Source organism: Oryx dammah, unplaced genomic scaffold, assembly GCF_014754425.2.
Source record: "Oryx dammah isolate SB20612 unplaced genomic scaffold, SCBI_Odam_1.1 HiC_scaffold_29, whole genome shotgun sequence".
NCBI lineage: Eukaryota > Metazoa > Chordata > Mammalia > Artiodactyla > Bovidae > Oryx > Oryx dammah.
Window position 1 is genome coordinate 38,570,361 of NW_024070213.1, and position 15,578 is coordinate 38,585,938.

The following is a 15,578-nucleotide window of genomic DNA, read 5'->3' on the forward strand; positions in this document are numbered from 1 at the left end:
TAACATTCTAACTGAGGAGACCCATATGTTAATACGCTTTACTGAACAAGAGAGATGAAGAGTGGCAGAGGTGAAAGGAAATGTTCCAAGAATTCAGGATTCTATTCAATTGCTTGGTTTTCTGTTACTTCTGTGAATTTTTCTCTTTTTCATTTACATGGCCATTATGGTCTAACTTAGGTATTTCTTAGGTCTACTTGGATGTTATAGTAACCTAACTGATTTTGCAGTCTCGAATCTTCCCCCATCATGTCTTTCAATCAGAGAATGATGAAACAGAAGAATTAAGCTCTTTTCTCACTTGCTGAAAGCCAACTACGGTGGCTTGCAAGGTCTTTCTGAGTCTAGTCCCAACATGTCTTTGCAATCTTTTTTCCTCTCTACATGAATCCTCCACTATAAATCTGCCTGGAAAAGGAACTGAATCATATAAAGTCATGAATTCCCAAGCAGTCACTATTTTTTATAAATAGGGTAACAATTCAAAAAACCATTGCTAAGATTTATTTATTCCCCTGTGTGAAAAGCAAGTGGTGGGAGTGGGTGGGTGTTAAAGATGGCAGAGTCCTAATACTTTTTCTCACAGAATATTCAAAGAAGTAGAACAAAACAATACCCTTTTATATGTAAAGCTTTCAGAGTTCTTTGGTATGCATAATTATTTCTGAACACATGCAAATGTGCAATATCTTCTTTACATTTTAACAATGTTCATTTTCTAATAGCCTGTTTTGTTTTGTTTGGACACACCCCATGGCATGTGGCATCTTAGCTCCTCGACCAAGGGTTGAACCCCCACCTTCTGCACTGGAAGCACAGAGTCTTAATCACTGGACCACCAGGGAAGTCCCCACTTTCTAACAGTCTGAACGAGACAGAACAAAGAATACACTTGATGGTCACTATCACCACTCCCTGGATAGACTTCCCTGGTGGCGCAGACGGTAAAGCGTCTGTCTACAATGCAGGAGACCCTGGTTCAATCCCTGGGTTGGGAAGATCCCCTGGAGAAGGAAATGGCAATCCACTCCAGGACTATTGCCTGGAAAATCCCATGGACAGAGGAGCCTGGTAGGCTACAGTCCACGGGGTCACAAAGAGTCGGACACGACTGAGCGACTTCACTATATTCATTATCACCACTCCCACACTTATTGACTCTTTTCATAGGTCATACCATCCTTATTCTGAGGGCTTAACATATATTACTTCTTTCAGCACTCATTAAAATTGTTAACTCAAATCATCAAAATCATTAGGTTTTATGATCTTAAAGTCTGCTCTCCATCTCAATCCCAATTCCAGATTTAATTTTAATCTAAATTTGACTCTTTGACTCTAGTTTTGACTCCTGACTCTTGTGTTGTCAGGACATACCACCCGTAAGGTAACGGGTCCCTGAATTACTCCACTTCATTCCTAGAAGATTTTAGCAGTCATTTTCTCCAACATTATTCTTATCTTATATTTGCTAATTTCAACAGGCACATAGATGATGACTCCAGCACTGAAGCTTCTCAATTCTCAACCTCCCTCCAATAATCCTGTCCTTCACTTGACCTCATTCACTCATCCCAGTGATCAGCCCCCACACACCTGGTCATTAGCAGTAATTACAAGCCTCGCATAAACTCAGTTTCAAGAACCACCATCTCCAGCCACAACCTTCTATTTTTCAGCTTACACCAACACATCTTTTGAGACTTGTAATTCATCTATCCCACCACCTTTTCTTATTTTTTTAACTTATCATTCATCCTTGTTTTACTCTTCCCCCAGCTTAAATTCTAACCATGTATCATTTTAATCCCTTTCTCACACACACACACGCACTCCCAATTCCCTTATACTCTGTATACTTGGAAAAACCCACTGTGATGGAATCTTCTCTGCACCTGTGCTGCATCTACGTGGTACACCTAAGTGTCGCCAGAGGGAAACAACCAGGCCAACTGATTGCTGCCGCTGCTGCTAACACTTCAGTTGTGTCCGACTCTGTGCGACCCTGGATTGGTCTCCCTCTAAAATTATGATCATTAATCTCAGAGGCTTTTATGCTGCCAAAAAATTCTACTACATTTTCCTAGTCCATAGGGCTTCCCTGATAGTTATTCGAAAGCTATTTAATACTATTTTTTCCCTCTCTCAAAACTCTCAAACTCTCTTCTACAATCCTCTGTTTCACCTGCTGAGAAAATAAGCAATTAGAGGACAATTGCCAGCAGCTCTCATTCCCACAGGTACCCATAAAGAGCACCCGTGCCTAAATATTCTGCTTTCCATTTGGCAACAATGGATAAACTGCACTTTGTTCCTGCCCAAGACCAGTCCTTCCACCTGGACACTAGATCTCAGCCACTTTCTTCTACTGAAAGTTATCCCTCTAGCAAGTCTTGTTCTCTCTGGACTCCTCTTCCGTTTTTCTCCAACTCTTCCTAGTTGTCTCCTGGACTTGAGTGTATGCGGGAGTGCATAAAGCAGAGACGGGTGAAAAGGGAAAGACCCTGACCATTTGGAAACCAAGAATGATGGTTATCATGGAACTTTTATCTTCTTATAAGTCTTTCACAGACTTCTAAATCTCCAGATGCTTTTCAGTTCAGTTCAGTCGCTCAGTCGTGTCTGACTCTTTGCCACCCCATGGACTGCAGCACACCAGGCCTCCCTGTCCATCACCAGCTCCTGGAGTTAACTCAAACTCATATCCATTGAGTCGGTGCTGCCATCCAACCATCTCATCCTCTGTCGTCCCCTTCTCCTCCTGCCTTCAATCTTTCCCAGCATCAGGGTCTTTTCAAAAGACCAGGTGCTTTTTAGCTTTTAACTAAAAATAAAATCCTATTAGCAAACTAACACTGACAGAGTGGAAGAACTAAGAGAGACACTAGCACCAGTGCTGGTCTTAGTCATCTCATACCCAGAGTCTTTGTCTAGCAAGATATCTGAAAGTCTAAGGACCTTTGTTCATGCAGGAATAAACAGTTCAGAGATCAGAATAATTCTGTGAACTTTTCCAAAATTCAAGCACTGTTTATAACCATTAAGACTTTTTTTTTTTTAACCTGTAATAGCTGTGTCTATGAACTAGAAAAGATCCCTTTTCTAGTTCTTTGCGACCCCATGGACTGTAGCCTATCAAGCTCCTCTGTCCATGGGATTTTCTAGGCAGTAGTCCTGGAGTGGATTGCCATTTCCTTCTCCAGGGGATCTTCCCAACCCAGGGATCGAACTCGGGTCTCCCACATTGTAGACAGACACTTAACTGTCTGAGCCACAGGAAGTCCCAGAAAAGATCCCTAGACAGTAAAAATAAATAGCTCTCCTGTCCTTCAACTTAAACTACCAATCAGAATGAAACCAAGTTTATGAGACTCCAAAGAAAATTAGTGAATCCAGATAAGCAATGCTTTTTGCTAAATTCTTATTAGCTCTATTAATGGGATAATGTGAACATCTACTACCTGGCCCAGATGCACTGTCTCTTGAGGGTGTGGGTGGTGGCAATTGTTGTCTTGTTAAGATTTTGCTTTCATTTTTTCTCTGGAGTAAAACAGGACCTGCATCTGGGGAGACATGTTAAAAGTAAATAAAGATGAAAGTCTAAGGACAAAATGTAGTTTGTTCCAGAGCAGAGATTTTCAAAAAAGAATGCAAATCTAGGATTAAAGCAACCTCAGGAAAAGTCAATTTTACCATAACATTGCCTAAGGAAGAAGTTATTCTTATAGAATTTTATATTTAGAAACTAAACTAAAATACTATGTTATTGTCTTTTCTTTTATAATGCTGTTTCTATCACTCTCACCACTCCCAAGCCCACTCTAAAAACAGAAGAAACTTTTTATAATATATGAAAAATATTTACCTTTGATTTTGGATTGAATCCAGTCCAGGAAGACACTCACTCTGGCAAATACACCTGGCTTCCTTGGTTGGGCACAGCCAGCTCCCCAGCTGACAATGCCATAGAGGACAAAGGGACCTTTTTCATGTGTACACACTAATGGTCCACCAGAATCTCCCTGAAACACCAAGAAAACAAGTTCTAAAATTGCTTTAATCAGAACTCCTGCTATCAATTTTGGAACATGAATAATTAATTTAGTCAAAACATATTTCTTTAATTTTTTAAAAGATTTATTCCTTGTCACTTGGTATACCCTAGAACACTTAGACATAAATAAATGAAATGGCAAAAGAAAGGAAAGAGGAGACACTACAGCTGGTATTCCAGAAATACAAAGGATTATAAGAGACCATTATGAACACTTACAAACCAAAAAATTGGATAATTTATAAGAAATAAATTCCCAGAAACATGCAATCTACTAACAACAAATTAAGAGGAAAACAAAAATCACAATAGACTAATATGAGAAAGGAGAATGAATCAATAATGAAGAATATCATAAAAAAGAAAAGTCCAGGACCAGAAGCCTTTACTAGTGAATTTCATTAAACATTTAAATAAAGAATCCTTCTCAAATTCCTCCCAAAAACTGAAGAGGGGGCAATACTCCAAAAATCATTTTATGAAGTCAGCATTATCCTCATACCAAAGCCAGATAAGAACACTACAGGAAAAGATAATTACAGGCCAATATCCCCAATGAATATAGAGGTAAAAATCCCCAGCAGAATACTAACATACTGAATTCAGCAGCATATTAAATATACTATCAATCACCATAATCAAATGGGATTTATTCCAGTGATGTAAGAGTTTTTCAATATATGGAAATCAATAAATGTGAAAGTTAAAAGTTGTATCATCTCCATAGTACAAACAAAACATTTGAAAAATGCAACATTCTTTCATGATTAAAAACCCTCAAGAACTTGGATATAAACAAACCATAACTCAACATAATAAAGGTCATATATAACAAACCCACACTTAACATCCTACTCAACAGTGAAAGGTTGAAAGCTGTTCCTCTAAGAGCAGGAACAAAAGTGCTCATCCTCACCATGCCTATTCAATACAGTCTGAAAGTTCTAGTCAGAGCAATCTGGCAAGAAAAGGAAACAAAGGCACCTAAACCAGAAAGGAAGAAGTAAAATTGCTTTTATTTTCAGGTGAAATAATCTTTTATGCAGAAAATCTTAAAGGCTTTACCAAAAAACTGTTAGAACTCATCAATGAATACAGTAAAGTTTCAGGATACAAAACAAACCTACAGAAATCTCTTGCCTGTAATCAGTGACGGGCTGTGCAGCTTGCACTAGTTCACAGTGGGTCCTGCTGGACAGACTGAGGTAATCAAGCAAGATCTGCTCCACAGGGCTAACGCTACATCTCCCCTTTAACATTTTGTAGAGGTTATAAAAAAAGACAGTGGTATGATGTGTGATGATCAGCACTAAGTCCCGCGTTTCTATCAAGGCCACCTGGGCCATGAACGAGAAGGGAATCAAAATGAAATCTGACTAGAATTTTACTGCACAGGCCAAGTACATTTAGTATGGCATTGAGTTTTGATAGTTTTACTTTGATGTGAATTTTTAATTTTAGCTACACCTAGATAGACATAAAATGATAATTAAAATGCTGTACCAACTTATTGAATAAAATTGGCACCTAGCCCCTATTTTGTTGGCTATGAGATAGTTTATGTTAATTTTAAGGGTTTGATAGAATACTTCATGTGTATTACAGTGATATTCATATGTGATGTCTCCAAACGTTATTTTCAAAAGCTCAAATACAAACTTCTTTGAAATAGAAAAAAGAAATCAATTGTGTCTTTATACACCAACAAAAAACATATTTAAAAATTTCATGTATGATAGCATCAGAATAATAAAATATTTCAGAACACATTTAACCAAGGAGGCAAAAGATCTCTATACAAAAACCTTCACTTTGATGAAAAAAATTGAAAATTATTTACACAAATAAATGGAAAGATATCTTATGTTCATGGATTGGAAGAATTAATATTGTTAAAATGTCCATACTACTCAAAACCACCTATAGATTCAAAGCAGTCCATATCAAAATTTTAATGGTATTTTTCACAGAAATGAAGGGAAAAATCCTAAAACTCACATGGAACCACAAAGACCCCCACATGGTCAAAGCAATCCTGAGAAAGAATAAAGTTGGAGGCATCATACTTCCTAATCTTAAAATATATTACAAATTTATAGTAATCAACACAGTATGGTACTGGTGTTAAAACAGGTATGTAGACCTAAGGGACAGAATTATGAGCCCAGAAAAAAACCTTAATTTATATAGGTAACTAATATTTGACAAGGGAACAAAGAGTATTCAGTGAGGAAAGATTAATTTCTTCAGTAAATGGAGTTGGAGAAATTAGATATCCAGAAGCAGAGGAATAAAATTGAATCCCTGTTTACATCATAAAAAATTAAAGACTTAAACAAACATAAGGCCCCAAAAGGCAGAACTCCTAGAGGAAAACAGAGGAAAAGCTCCTTTGCTTGTGGCATCAGTTTTTTTGGATATGAAACCAAAATCACAAGCAAGAGGGGCAAAAATCTGTCAGTGGGATTACATCAAGCTAAAATGCTTCTACACATCACAAGAAAATATCAAGATCCAAATGCAACATGTGGAATAAGAGAAAATATTTGCAAACATATATCTGATATGGGGTTATTATTCAAAATTATAAAATTCATACAAATCAATAACAAAAATCACACAGTTTAAAAAGGGGCAGAGGATCTGAGTAGACATATTTCCAAAGAAGATGTGCAGATGACCAATAGGTATATGTAAATGTGCCCAACATCACAAGCATCAGGAAAATGAAAGTCAAAATCACAATGAGATATCATCTCATACCTGTTTAATCATCTATCATCAAAAAGACAAGAAATAAAGTATTTGCAAGGATGCAGACAAAAGAGAATCCTATTGCAACACTGGTAGGAATATAAATTGATATATCACTGTGGAAAATAGAACTACTATATTATACAGCAATCCTAGTTTTGGGTATATAGCCAAAGGAAATAAAATTAGGATACTGAAGAGATAAGTGCAATCCCCTGTCTATTGCAGCTTTATTCACATTAGCCAAGATATGGAAGCAATCCATTTTTCTGTGAAAGGATGAATGTGGTAAAAAAGATGGGGGGTGTGTGTGTGTGTGTGTGTGTGATTGATACTTTAAGAGTGCTCATTTGCTTGGTCATGTCTGACACTCTGTGACCCTGTGGACTATAGCTTGCCAGGTTCCTCTGTCCACGTGATTTTCCAGGCAAGAATACTGGACTGAGTTGCCATTTCCTCCAGGGGATCTTCTTAACCCAGGGATCAAACCCACATCTACATTGGAAGGCAAATTCTTTATCACTGAGCTATCTGGGAAGCAATATATACATATTAGATATATGTTTATTTATGTGTAATTTATCTATAAGAATACTAAATATTAAGATGGAATATTACTCAACTATGAGAACAAAGGAAATCCTGCCCATTGTGAGAATATGAGTGACCCTTGAGTACATGATGTTAAGTGAAAAGTCAGATAGGGAAAGACAATGACTATGTTATATCACATATATGTGAAATCTAAAAAAATTAAACTCACAGAAATGGGCTTCCCTGATGACTCAGTGGTAAAGAATCTGCCTGCCAATTCTTAGAGGTATGGGTTTGATCCCTGGGTTGGGAAGATCCCCTGGAGAAGGAAATGGCAACTTGCTCAAGTATTCTTGCCTGGGAAATCCATGGGCAGAGGAACCTGGCAGGCGATAGTCCATGGGGCTTCAAAGAGTTGGACATGACTTAGCAACTAGGATCTTTTATATGGTTGCCAAGAGAGTAGATCATAAGTGTTCTCAACACAAGAAGAAATGGTAATTGTGCGAGGTGTGCTCAGTTGATCAATTTTGTCCGACTCTTTGTGACTCCATGGACTGTAGCCTGCTAGGCTCCTCTGCCCATGGAGTTCCTCAGGCTAGAATACTGGACTGGGTTGCCATTTCCTCCTCCAGAGGATCTTCCCAACCCAGGGCTTGAACACTTGTCTTATGCATCTTCTGAATTGGCAGGTAGATTCTTTACCACTGATCCATCTGGGAAGCCCCTTCACAACACATGTGTATAAAAATCAGCACACTGTACATTTTAAATTTATACAATGTTATATGTCAATTAATCTCAATAAAGCTGAAAATAATCAGACCTTAAAATATAGGATTTGCATTTTTTTTAAAGACAGCCTTTCTGATTTTTAATAGTTGCTTTTTTTTATATATATACAAGTGTATTTAGACTCTAACTAAAATTTTAATCATCTTCTAAAATAAACTGAGCTGATAACACATTTGATATAGTTGTTTATTTTATATGAAGAATTTCATGGTAGATATCCTGAATTGGGAATAGGAGACAGATTCCCTAACATGAATTGTAGAACAATTAACATTTTCTTTGGGCCCAGTTTTTTTCCCCAAAGATTATTAAGATTCCCTTCCAGTTTGAAAACGGTATGATGTGTCTTTTATTCACTCATTAATTCAGTACCAACACATACCCAATATAGAATTTTTCAGGCAATTACAAACATTTCATGATACAGAAAAAGTCTGTTTAATTTATCTTCTTTTGTCAGTTCTTATCACAGGGTTTAGTACATAGTAAATCTTTAATAAACAAATGGTGCCTATTAGTTACTTAAAAAAAATTATTCAGTGCCTACTGTGGGCTAACCATTATAGAAAAGAATATAGACAAATTAGATTGTAATGATACCCATAAAAGGAATACTCAGAGTGAACATTGAGAAAAAAGGTAGCTGTGTGTATGTTTACACACACACATATATACATATACATACACACATATATAAATATATATGCATACACACACATATAAATAAATTACATATTAATTTACATAATAAATATATTACATAATAAATAAATTACATAAAATAAACTATATATTAACACTCAGATATGACTGTTAAGGGCTTCCCTGGTGGTGCTAGTGGTAAAGAACCTGCCTGCCAATGCAGGAGATGTAAGAGATACAGGTTCCATCCCTTGTTTGGGAAGATCCCCTGGAGGAGGGCATGGCAACCCACTCCAGTATTCTGGCCTGGAGAATCCCATGGACAGAGGAGCCTAGTGGGCTACAGTCCATAGGGTCACACAAGTTGGACATCAGTGAAGCGACTTAGCATGCACATATGTATTATATATATGTGTATATATATATATATGAGCATTTGAGCTCATACATGAAAGATAAGAAGGGACTGTATTTTTAAAAATCTGGAGAAACAGCATTATATAGAGAGCTGATATCGGGGCTAAGGGCCCAATTTAGACAGGGATGTGGCAAGTTTGAAGGTCAGAAGGCAATCAGTGTGGCTGGACTATAATAAGCAAGGGGACAGAAATAAGAAATACATTGGAAAAGTCAGCAAGAACCAGACAAGTATCTACTCTGTGAAGACAGAAATCACTTGATAGGTCGAAGAACTTGAAATTTTTAAAACAATCTGAAATTTGTGGTGGTGAGCAAAGAATCACAGGATTCCACACCATGTGTCTGAGACTCCCATGTCTCTGCATTTTAGCCTTCTGATGTTTACCTTCCTGGATGAGAAATTACATTAGCAGGTCCATTACCTCCAAGTATACACAGGAGGGTAAAAACCAATTACCGGACAGAAATATTAGAGTCCATTCTGTCAAAGCAAGTTTCTGAAGTTACCCTTTCAGTAATTCAGTATTCTTTGTAAGAGAAAGCTAGCCACACTGGGTCAGAATCTCAACTCCTATTTTCCTTTTCTCGTATTGGCTATAAATTTGGTCACACTGCAGCCAAAGTGACAGCTGGATGTAGCTGAAGTAAGTAAGAATAGGTGCCAAGTGAGATCATGGTATTTGGCTCACCTCTACATAGATCTATTTCCCTCTCTAGTTCTTTTATGATCTCTTGATAGATTAAGGTCTTTCCTTAATGTTAGATGCTATTAAACATGACAGAGACAGCAGAGCTATTTGTAATTTTCTTGATTCAAAATAGAAAAACCATCCCTCAAAAAAGGGAAAAAGAACACATTAATTCAGAATCAGAACACTTTTCTATTTGATTGCTGTAACAGTAATATCCTCTAGCAGAGGGTGTGAAACCCTTCTCATACTCCTCAGACCTTCCAGTCAGTGTCTGGCTCTGTGCCACAGGGATCCTGCCCTATTCACCCCACCCATGAGGTAAGCCAGAATATGAGAGGTGCCCTCCTGCAGCCCTCCAGCCATCACTTTGGGGAAGCTGCCTCACCCCTCCAAGGGAGTAAGTGTACTACATGTGTTTATCACTGCAGGATTCAGTTCAGCCCCCCACTGTGGTAGCTGGCTTAATTGCACATCCTAGACTGGCTGCCTCCCCTTCCATGTACCACCTCCTCACATTCCTACAGCTGATATCTGTACTTCTAAGCAGACCACTACAATTGAATCCTCCTCTTAGGGTTGCCTTCTGGAGAATGCAAATTAGGACAATATACAACATAAAACAGAATTTGCATAGAACTTGACATCACAAAAGGCTTAACTACAATAAATTTATACTCAAAGTTAAGAGGGGACCTCCTTCCTTTTGTTCTCATGTTTTACATGGAAAGACTTCTACCCAGATTATAGCCCAGTTTTCTCTCTTTAGAGCTGATATCTACTGCTTCATGTTTCCTCCTGGTGGGAGCTGGGGTGTACCATCAAAGAGCTACAGCTATTCAAGACTCATTCTTTCTTCCCTCTCTAGCCTAGCATGAAAGGAAATACCAATCTGGAGGTATGTGTCTGCCTTCCTTCAGGCAGCTTCCCTCAAGTCCAGCCTAGGAGCTAGAGGTAGGGCTACTTCCTGTTGGAAATGCTTCTCGGTTGCACACCTAAGTCACATTTTTCAGTTGGCTATGTGGATATTAAAGCTGATATTTTGCAATCCTTTTGCACACATCCTGTCTTTTTCTTACTTAATGCTGAACTCGCCAATAGCATGCTTGCCCAACTTACTTGTAAGTCCACCTGTGTGGCTTCCACTGTGGTATCACTGAAATTAAACTACTGCTTTGTGACTTGTTTTCCATTGCATATGAAAACCATTTTTTCAAAAGTTCTCATTTTCCTCATGATTGTTTTATTTTATTCTGTGGTAGAAAACTGTGTGAGTACACAGGAATTTAGTAATAATTTGAAACAATAAAATTCTTATATCACAAGTGGGACACATTAACAGAATCCTTATTTGCTCGTTGCCCCTTTACCAAAGCCCTAAGCAGATCTGAACACATCTCACCAGCAGGTCAGTTGAGTGGTGTTGCCCTCTCCTACCTTCTCACGGGCTCCTCTACGTACCCACTTGCCCTCTGACTGATGCCTGCTTCTGTCTGGCTTTTGAATTGGGGTGTGGTGTGCTGCTGCGGGCACGCTTGTCTATGGCTTTGAGAGTAGATTCTTCTTGTCTATGGAGAATCTCCAGCAGGTAACAACTTCCTGTCTTCCTTAGCAAAATCGGGATCCTCTCACCTGGCCCATATCTTTCCCTCCAGATGCTGCAAAGCCAGCACAGATCATCTTCTCTGAGATTCCTCCCGGATGGGCTGAATAGTAAGTGCGTTCGCAGACCTCTCTTTCTAACACAGGCACTTGAATCTGCTGTAAGCGACTTGCTAGACCACCATCTAAAAAGTAGATTGAGAAAGAGTTTGATTGTGAAGAAATATATTTAAGTTCAAGCTTTCTCTACACCATCATTCGGTTTTGACTAAGTTGATGCAGAATTTTGAATCCAAACACAGTGTCTTGTGCAGAATATCTATTTCCAGATGAGGCATCTTGGGGAAGAAAATCCATTGGCAAGAGAACAAGACCAAAAGCACCTTTTTTACTAGTTTAATTCTGATTTAAATCTTAGTGTTTCAAAGATTGCTACATGTAAGAATTCAGAAAGAGAAATTCAGTAATATATGACTTGGTGTTAGATAATCCATATTATAAATATATATGACTATATATTTATACATGTACAGTTGACCCTTGAACAACACTGGTTTGAGCTGTACAGGTCCACTTATACTTGGATATATTTTCAATAGCAGATATAGCAGTACTACATAGCTTGTGGTTGGATGAACCTATGGATGCGGGATTGCAGATATGGAAGGCTGACTATAAATGATACTTGAATTAACCTCCACATTGTTCAAAGGTCAACTGTAAATATTTTATGTAAATATAACTATGTAACAATAATACATTTATAGGATTTCTTAATATAAACCAAAATCATGTTTCTCTTTTTCCTTTATTATCACTGGGGCCTAATTCCAACTCCAATTTAAGATGACTTTGATGATGAATACTAAAGAATTTCTTCCCTGGCCTGACCCTCAGGCAGGCCTATGTTAACATGTGTTCTGCATGACTTATTCTATCACTTTAGATTTATGACTCATTTAAAAAAGCTAAGTTTGGCATTTGATAGTTCTGTAACTTTCTGGAAACAATTTTTTTTTAAAGGGGGTTCATGTATACATATAGGGCTTCCTTGGTGGCTCAGCAGTAAAAAATCCTCTTGCTGGCAACCCACTCCAGTATTCTTGCCTGGGAAATCTCACGGACAGAGGACTCTGGAGGGCTCCAGTTCATGGGATCACAAAGAGTAGGATACAACTTAGTGATTAAACAACAAATAGGTATACATATAGCTGATTCACTTTCCAGTACAGCAGAAACTAAAAAAACATTGCAAGGCAACTATACTCCAATAAACATTTTTTTAAATTATATTAAAATTATTTAAAAATTAATATACATTTAGTGGTTTAGATGGTAAAGAATCTGCCTGCAAGGCAGGAGACCTGTTTTCAATCCCTGGGTCTGGAAAATTCCCTGGAGAAGGGAATGGCTACCTACTCCAGTATTACTACCTGGAGAATTTCATGGATAGCATGGACAGAGGAGCCTAGTGGGCCATATAGTCCACGGGGTTGCAAAGAGTTGGACATGACTACATAACTAACACAAGATGTACAATATTTATGCTTTTTACTCCAAGCTATTAATACTCACAACATTGTGAGGTGGGCTGTCACACTGATTTCACACCTGAAAAAGCCAGAACTCTGAAGATTTGATCTTTCAGCAACTATGGGACAGAACTAAGAACTAGCCCGTGTCTGACTCTTATATCGTACTTTTTTAATGCAATAACCTAATACAAAAATAAACTAATATATTTAAAATCCTCTTTTCAGAGATGACCCCTAAAAGTGCTGTTTATTATCACGTCTCAAATTGGAGAACTTGTTATCTCTCTGAGACTGAAAGACTGAAGTCACCTTTTGTAAAACTTTAACTATCTCTATCACCTGGTGGTCACAGAGTTGATGAAGGCTGAAGGTATTAGAGAACAGGCACATTTACTCAAGGGCATTGAATCCAGCCAGTCCATAAAAAGTTAGTTTCCTCTATGCGAGGTAGATATTGACCCCTGGGGAGAGAGCAGTAAATTAGGCAGAGATCTGCCTCCAAGAGGCTCCCGCTATAAGGGGTGAGATATAGAAAACGAGTCTGTAAAATAATGTCAAGTCCCTTTATGTGCAAGGAAATGATAAAACCAGGCAATGAAGAGAGCAGAGAAGGACAGTCCTGCTGCAAGAAAGCGGTCTGAGAAGATTTGAGTTGAGGATGGAGTGACGAGAAGAGGCTGTGAGAAGACTGAAATAGGAGTGCTCCAAGGCCCAGGAAACAAAGTACAGAGCTTGAGAGAGAAAGAAGACACAGTGCCTGAAGGTCAGCCAACATCGGGACAAAGGAGGCACGGATGCTGGAGAGGTTCAGGAGGCCCCATGCAGATTCTTCAGTGCTGGGCTAGGAGGTCAGATTCATTCTTTTTTTTCCTCAATGAAAAATTATTATTATTATTACCCCAAAGTAAATATTTTGGCAACATTCTTAACATTCAGTTTGGGATGGAAATTGTTTCTAAATGTAACAAAAAGCCATTCAAGGTTTATCAGCTGAGCCACACTGATTTAAATTCCCTTTTGATATTTATTAGCCATGGAATCTTGGCAAATGACTTAACTTTCAGGTCCATAACCCCCTCATTTGCAAAACAGGAGGATAAAATCTCCTCATATGGCAGTTGTAAAGATTTTAGGAAAATGCAGTTTGGCTTCAGGTACCACAGTAAACTGAGAAGATGAAAGCTATACAGGGTCAGAGATTAATTCCCCTCTCCTTCAAGCTCACAGACTTTGCCACTGTTTTGTTTGAAGTATATTTGACTTTCTTTTCATGAATCACAACCTTGTTGTGCTTGGGCAAATGGCAACCCACTCCACTACTGTTGCCTAGAGAACCCCACGGACAGTATGAAAAGGCAAAAAGATATGACACTGGAAGATAACCCCCCAGGTTGGAAGGTGTCCAATATGCTACCGGGGAAGAGCCAAGAACAATTACTATTAGCTGCAGAAAGAACAAAGTGTCTGGGCTAAAGCGGAAACAACTCTCAGTTGTGGATGTGTCTGGTGGTGAAAGTAAAGTCCGATGCTGTAAAGAATATTGCACAGGAATCTGAAACATTAGGTTTACGAATCAAGGTATGCTGAATGTGGTCTAGCAGGAGATGGCAAGATTGAACATTAATATCCTAGGAATCAGTGAAGTAAAATGGAAGGGAATGGGAAAATTTAATTCAGATGACCATTATATCTACTAGTGTGGACAAGAATCCCTTAGAATAAATGAAGTAGCCTTCACAATCCACAGAAGCATCGCAAATGTAGGGTTTGGGTACAATCCCCAAATGATAGAATGCTCTTTGGTTAATTTCCAAAGCAAACCATTCAACATCACAGTAATCTAAAACTATGCTCAACCACTGATGCTGAAGAAATTGAAGTTGACCTATGAAGTTCTGTGAAGACCTACAAGACCTTCTAGAACTAACACCAAAAAAAAAATGTCCTTTTCATCATAAGGGATTAGAATGCAGAAGTAGGAAGACAAGAGATATCTGGAATAACAGGCAAGTGTGGCCTTGGAGTACAAAATGAAAAAGGACAAAGGCTAACAGAATTTTTTCAAGAGAACATGCTGGTCATAGAAACACCCTTTTCTGACAACCCAAGAGACAACTCTACAAATGGATATCACCAGATGGTCAATACTGAAATCAGATTGATTATATTCTTTGCAGCTGAAGATAGAGAAGCTCTACAGTCAGCAAAAACAAGACTTGGAGCTGATTGTGGCTCAGATTATCAGCTCCTTATTGCAAAATTCAGGCTCCAACTGAAAAAAGTAGGGAAAACCACTAGGCCATTCAGGTATGACCTAAATAAAATCTCTTCTGATTATACTGTGGAGGGGATAAATAGATTCAAGGGATTAGATCTGGTAGGCAGGGTGCATAAAGAATTATGGATGGAGGTTCATAGCATTGTACAGGAGGCAGTGACCAAAACGATCCCCTCAAGAAAGAAATACAAAAAGGCAAAGTGGTTGTCTCAGGAGGCTTTACAAATTTTAAGGAAAGAAGATAAGTGAAGGGCAAGAGAGAAAGGGAAAAATAT

The 15,578-nt window shown here is 38.3% G+C and overlaps 1 protein-coding gene across 1 annotated transcript in view; it reads right to left on the reverse strand.

Moving 5' to 3' along the window:
• LOC120858008 (ovochymase-1-like) overlaps positions 1-15,578 on the reverse strand; it is a 94,463-nt gene that overhangs the window by 44,575 nt on the left and 34,310 nt on the right. Inside the window, exons 11-13 of the mRNA XM_040233909.1 lie at positions 11,521-11,675; positions 3,866-4,022; positions 3,462-3,557 (exon numbers count right to left, since the gene is read on the reverse strand). Coding sequence (XP_040089843.1) covers positions 3,462-3,557; positions 3,866-4,022; positions 11,521-11,675 — 408 coding nt within the window. The remainder of the gene's footprint in view (positions 1-3,461; positions 3,558-3,865; positions 4,023-11,520; positions 11,676-15,578) is intronic.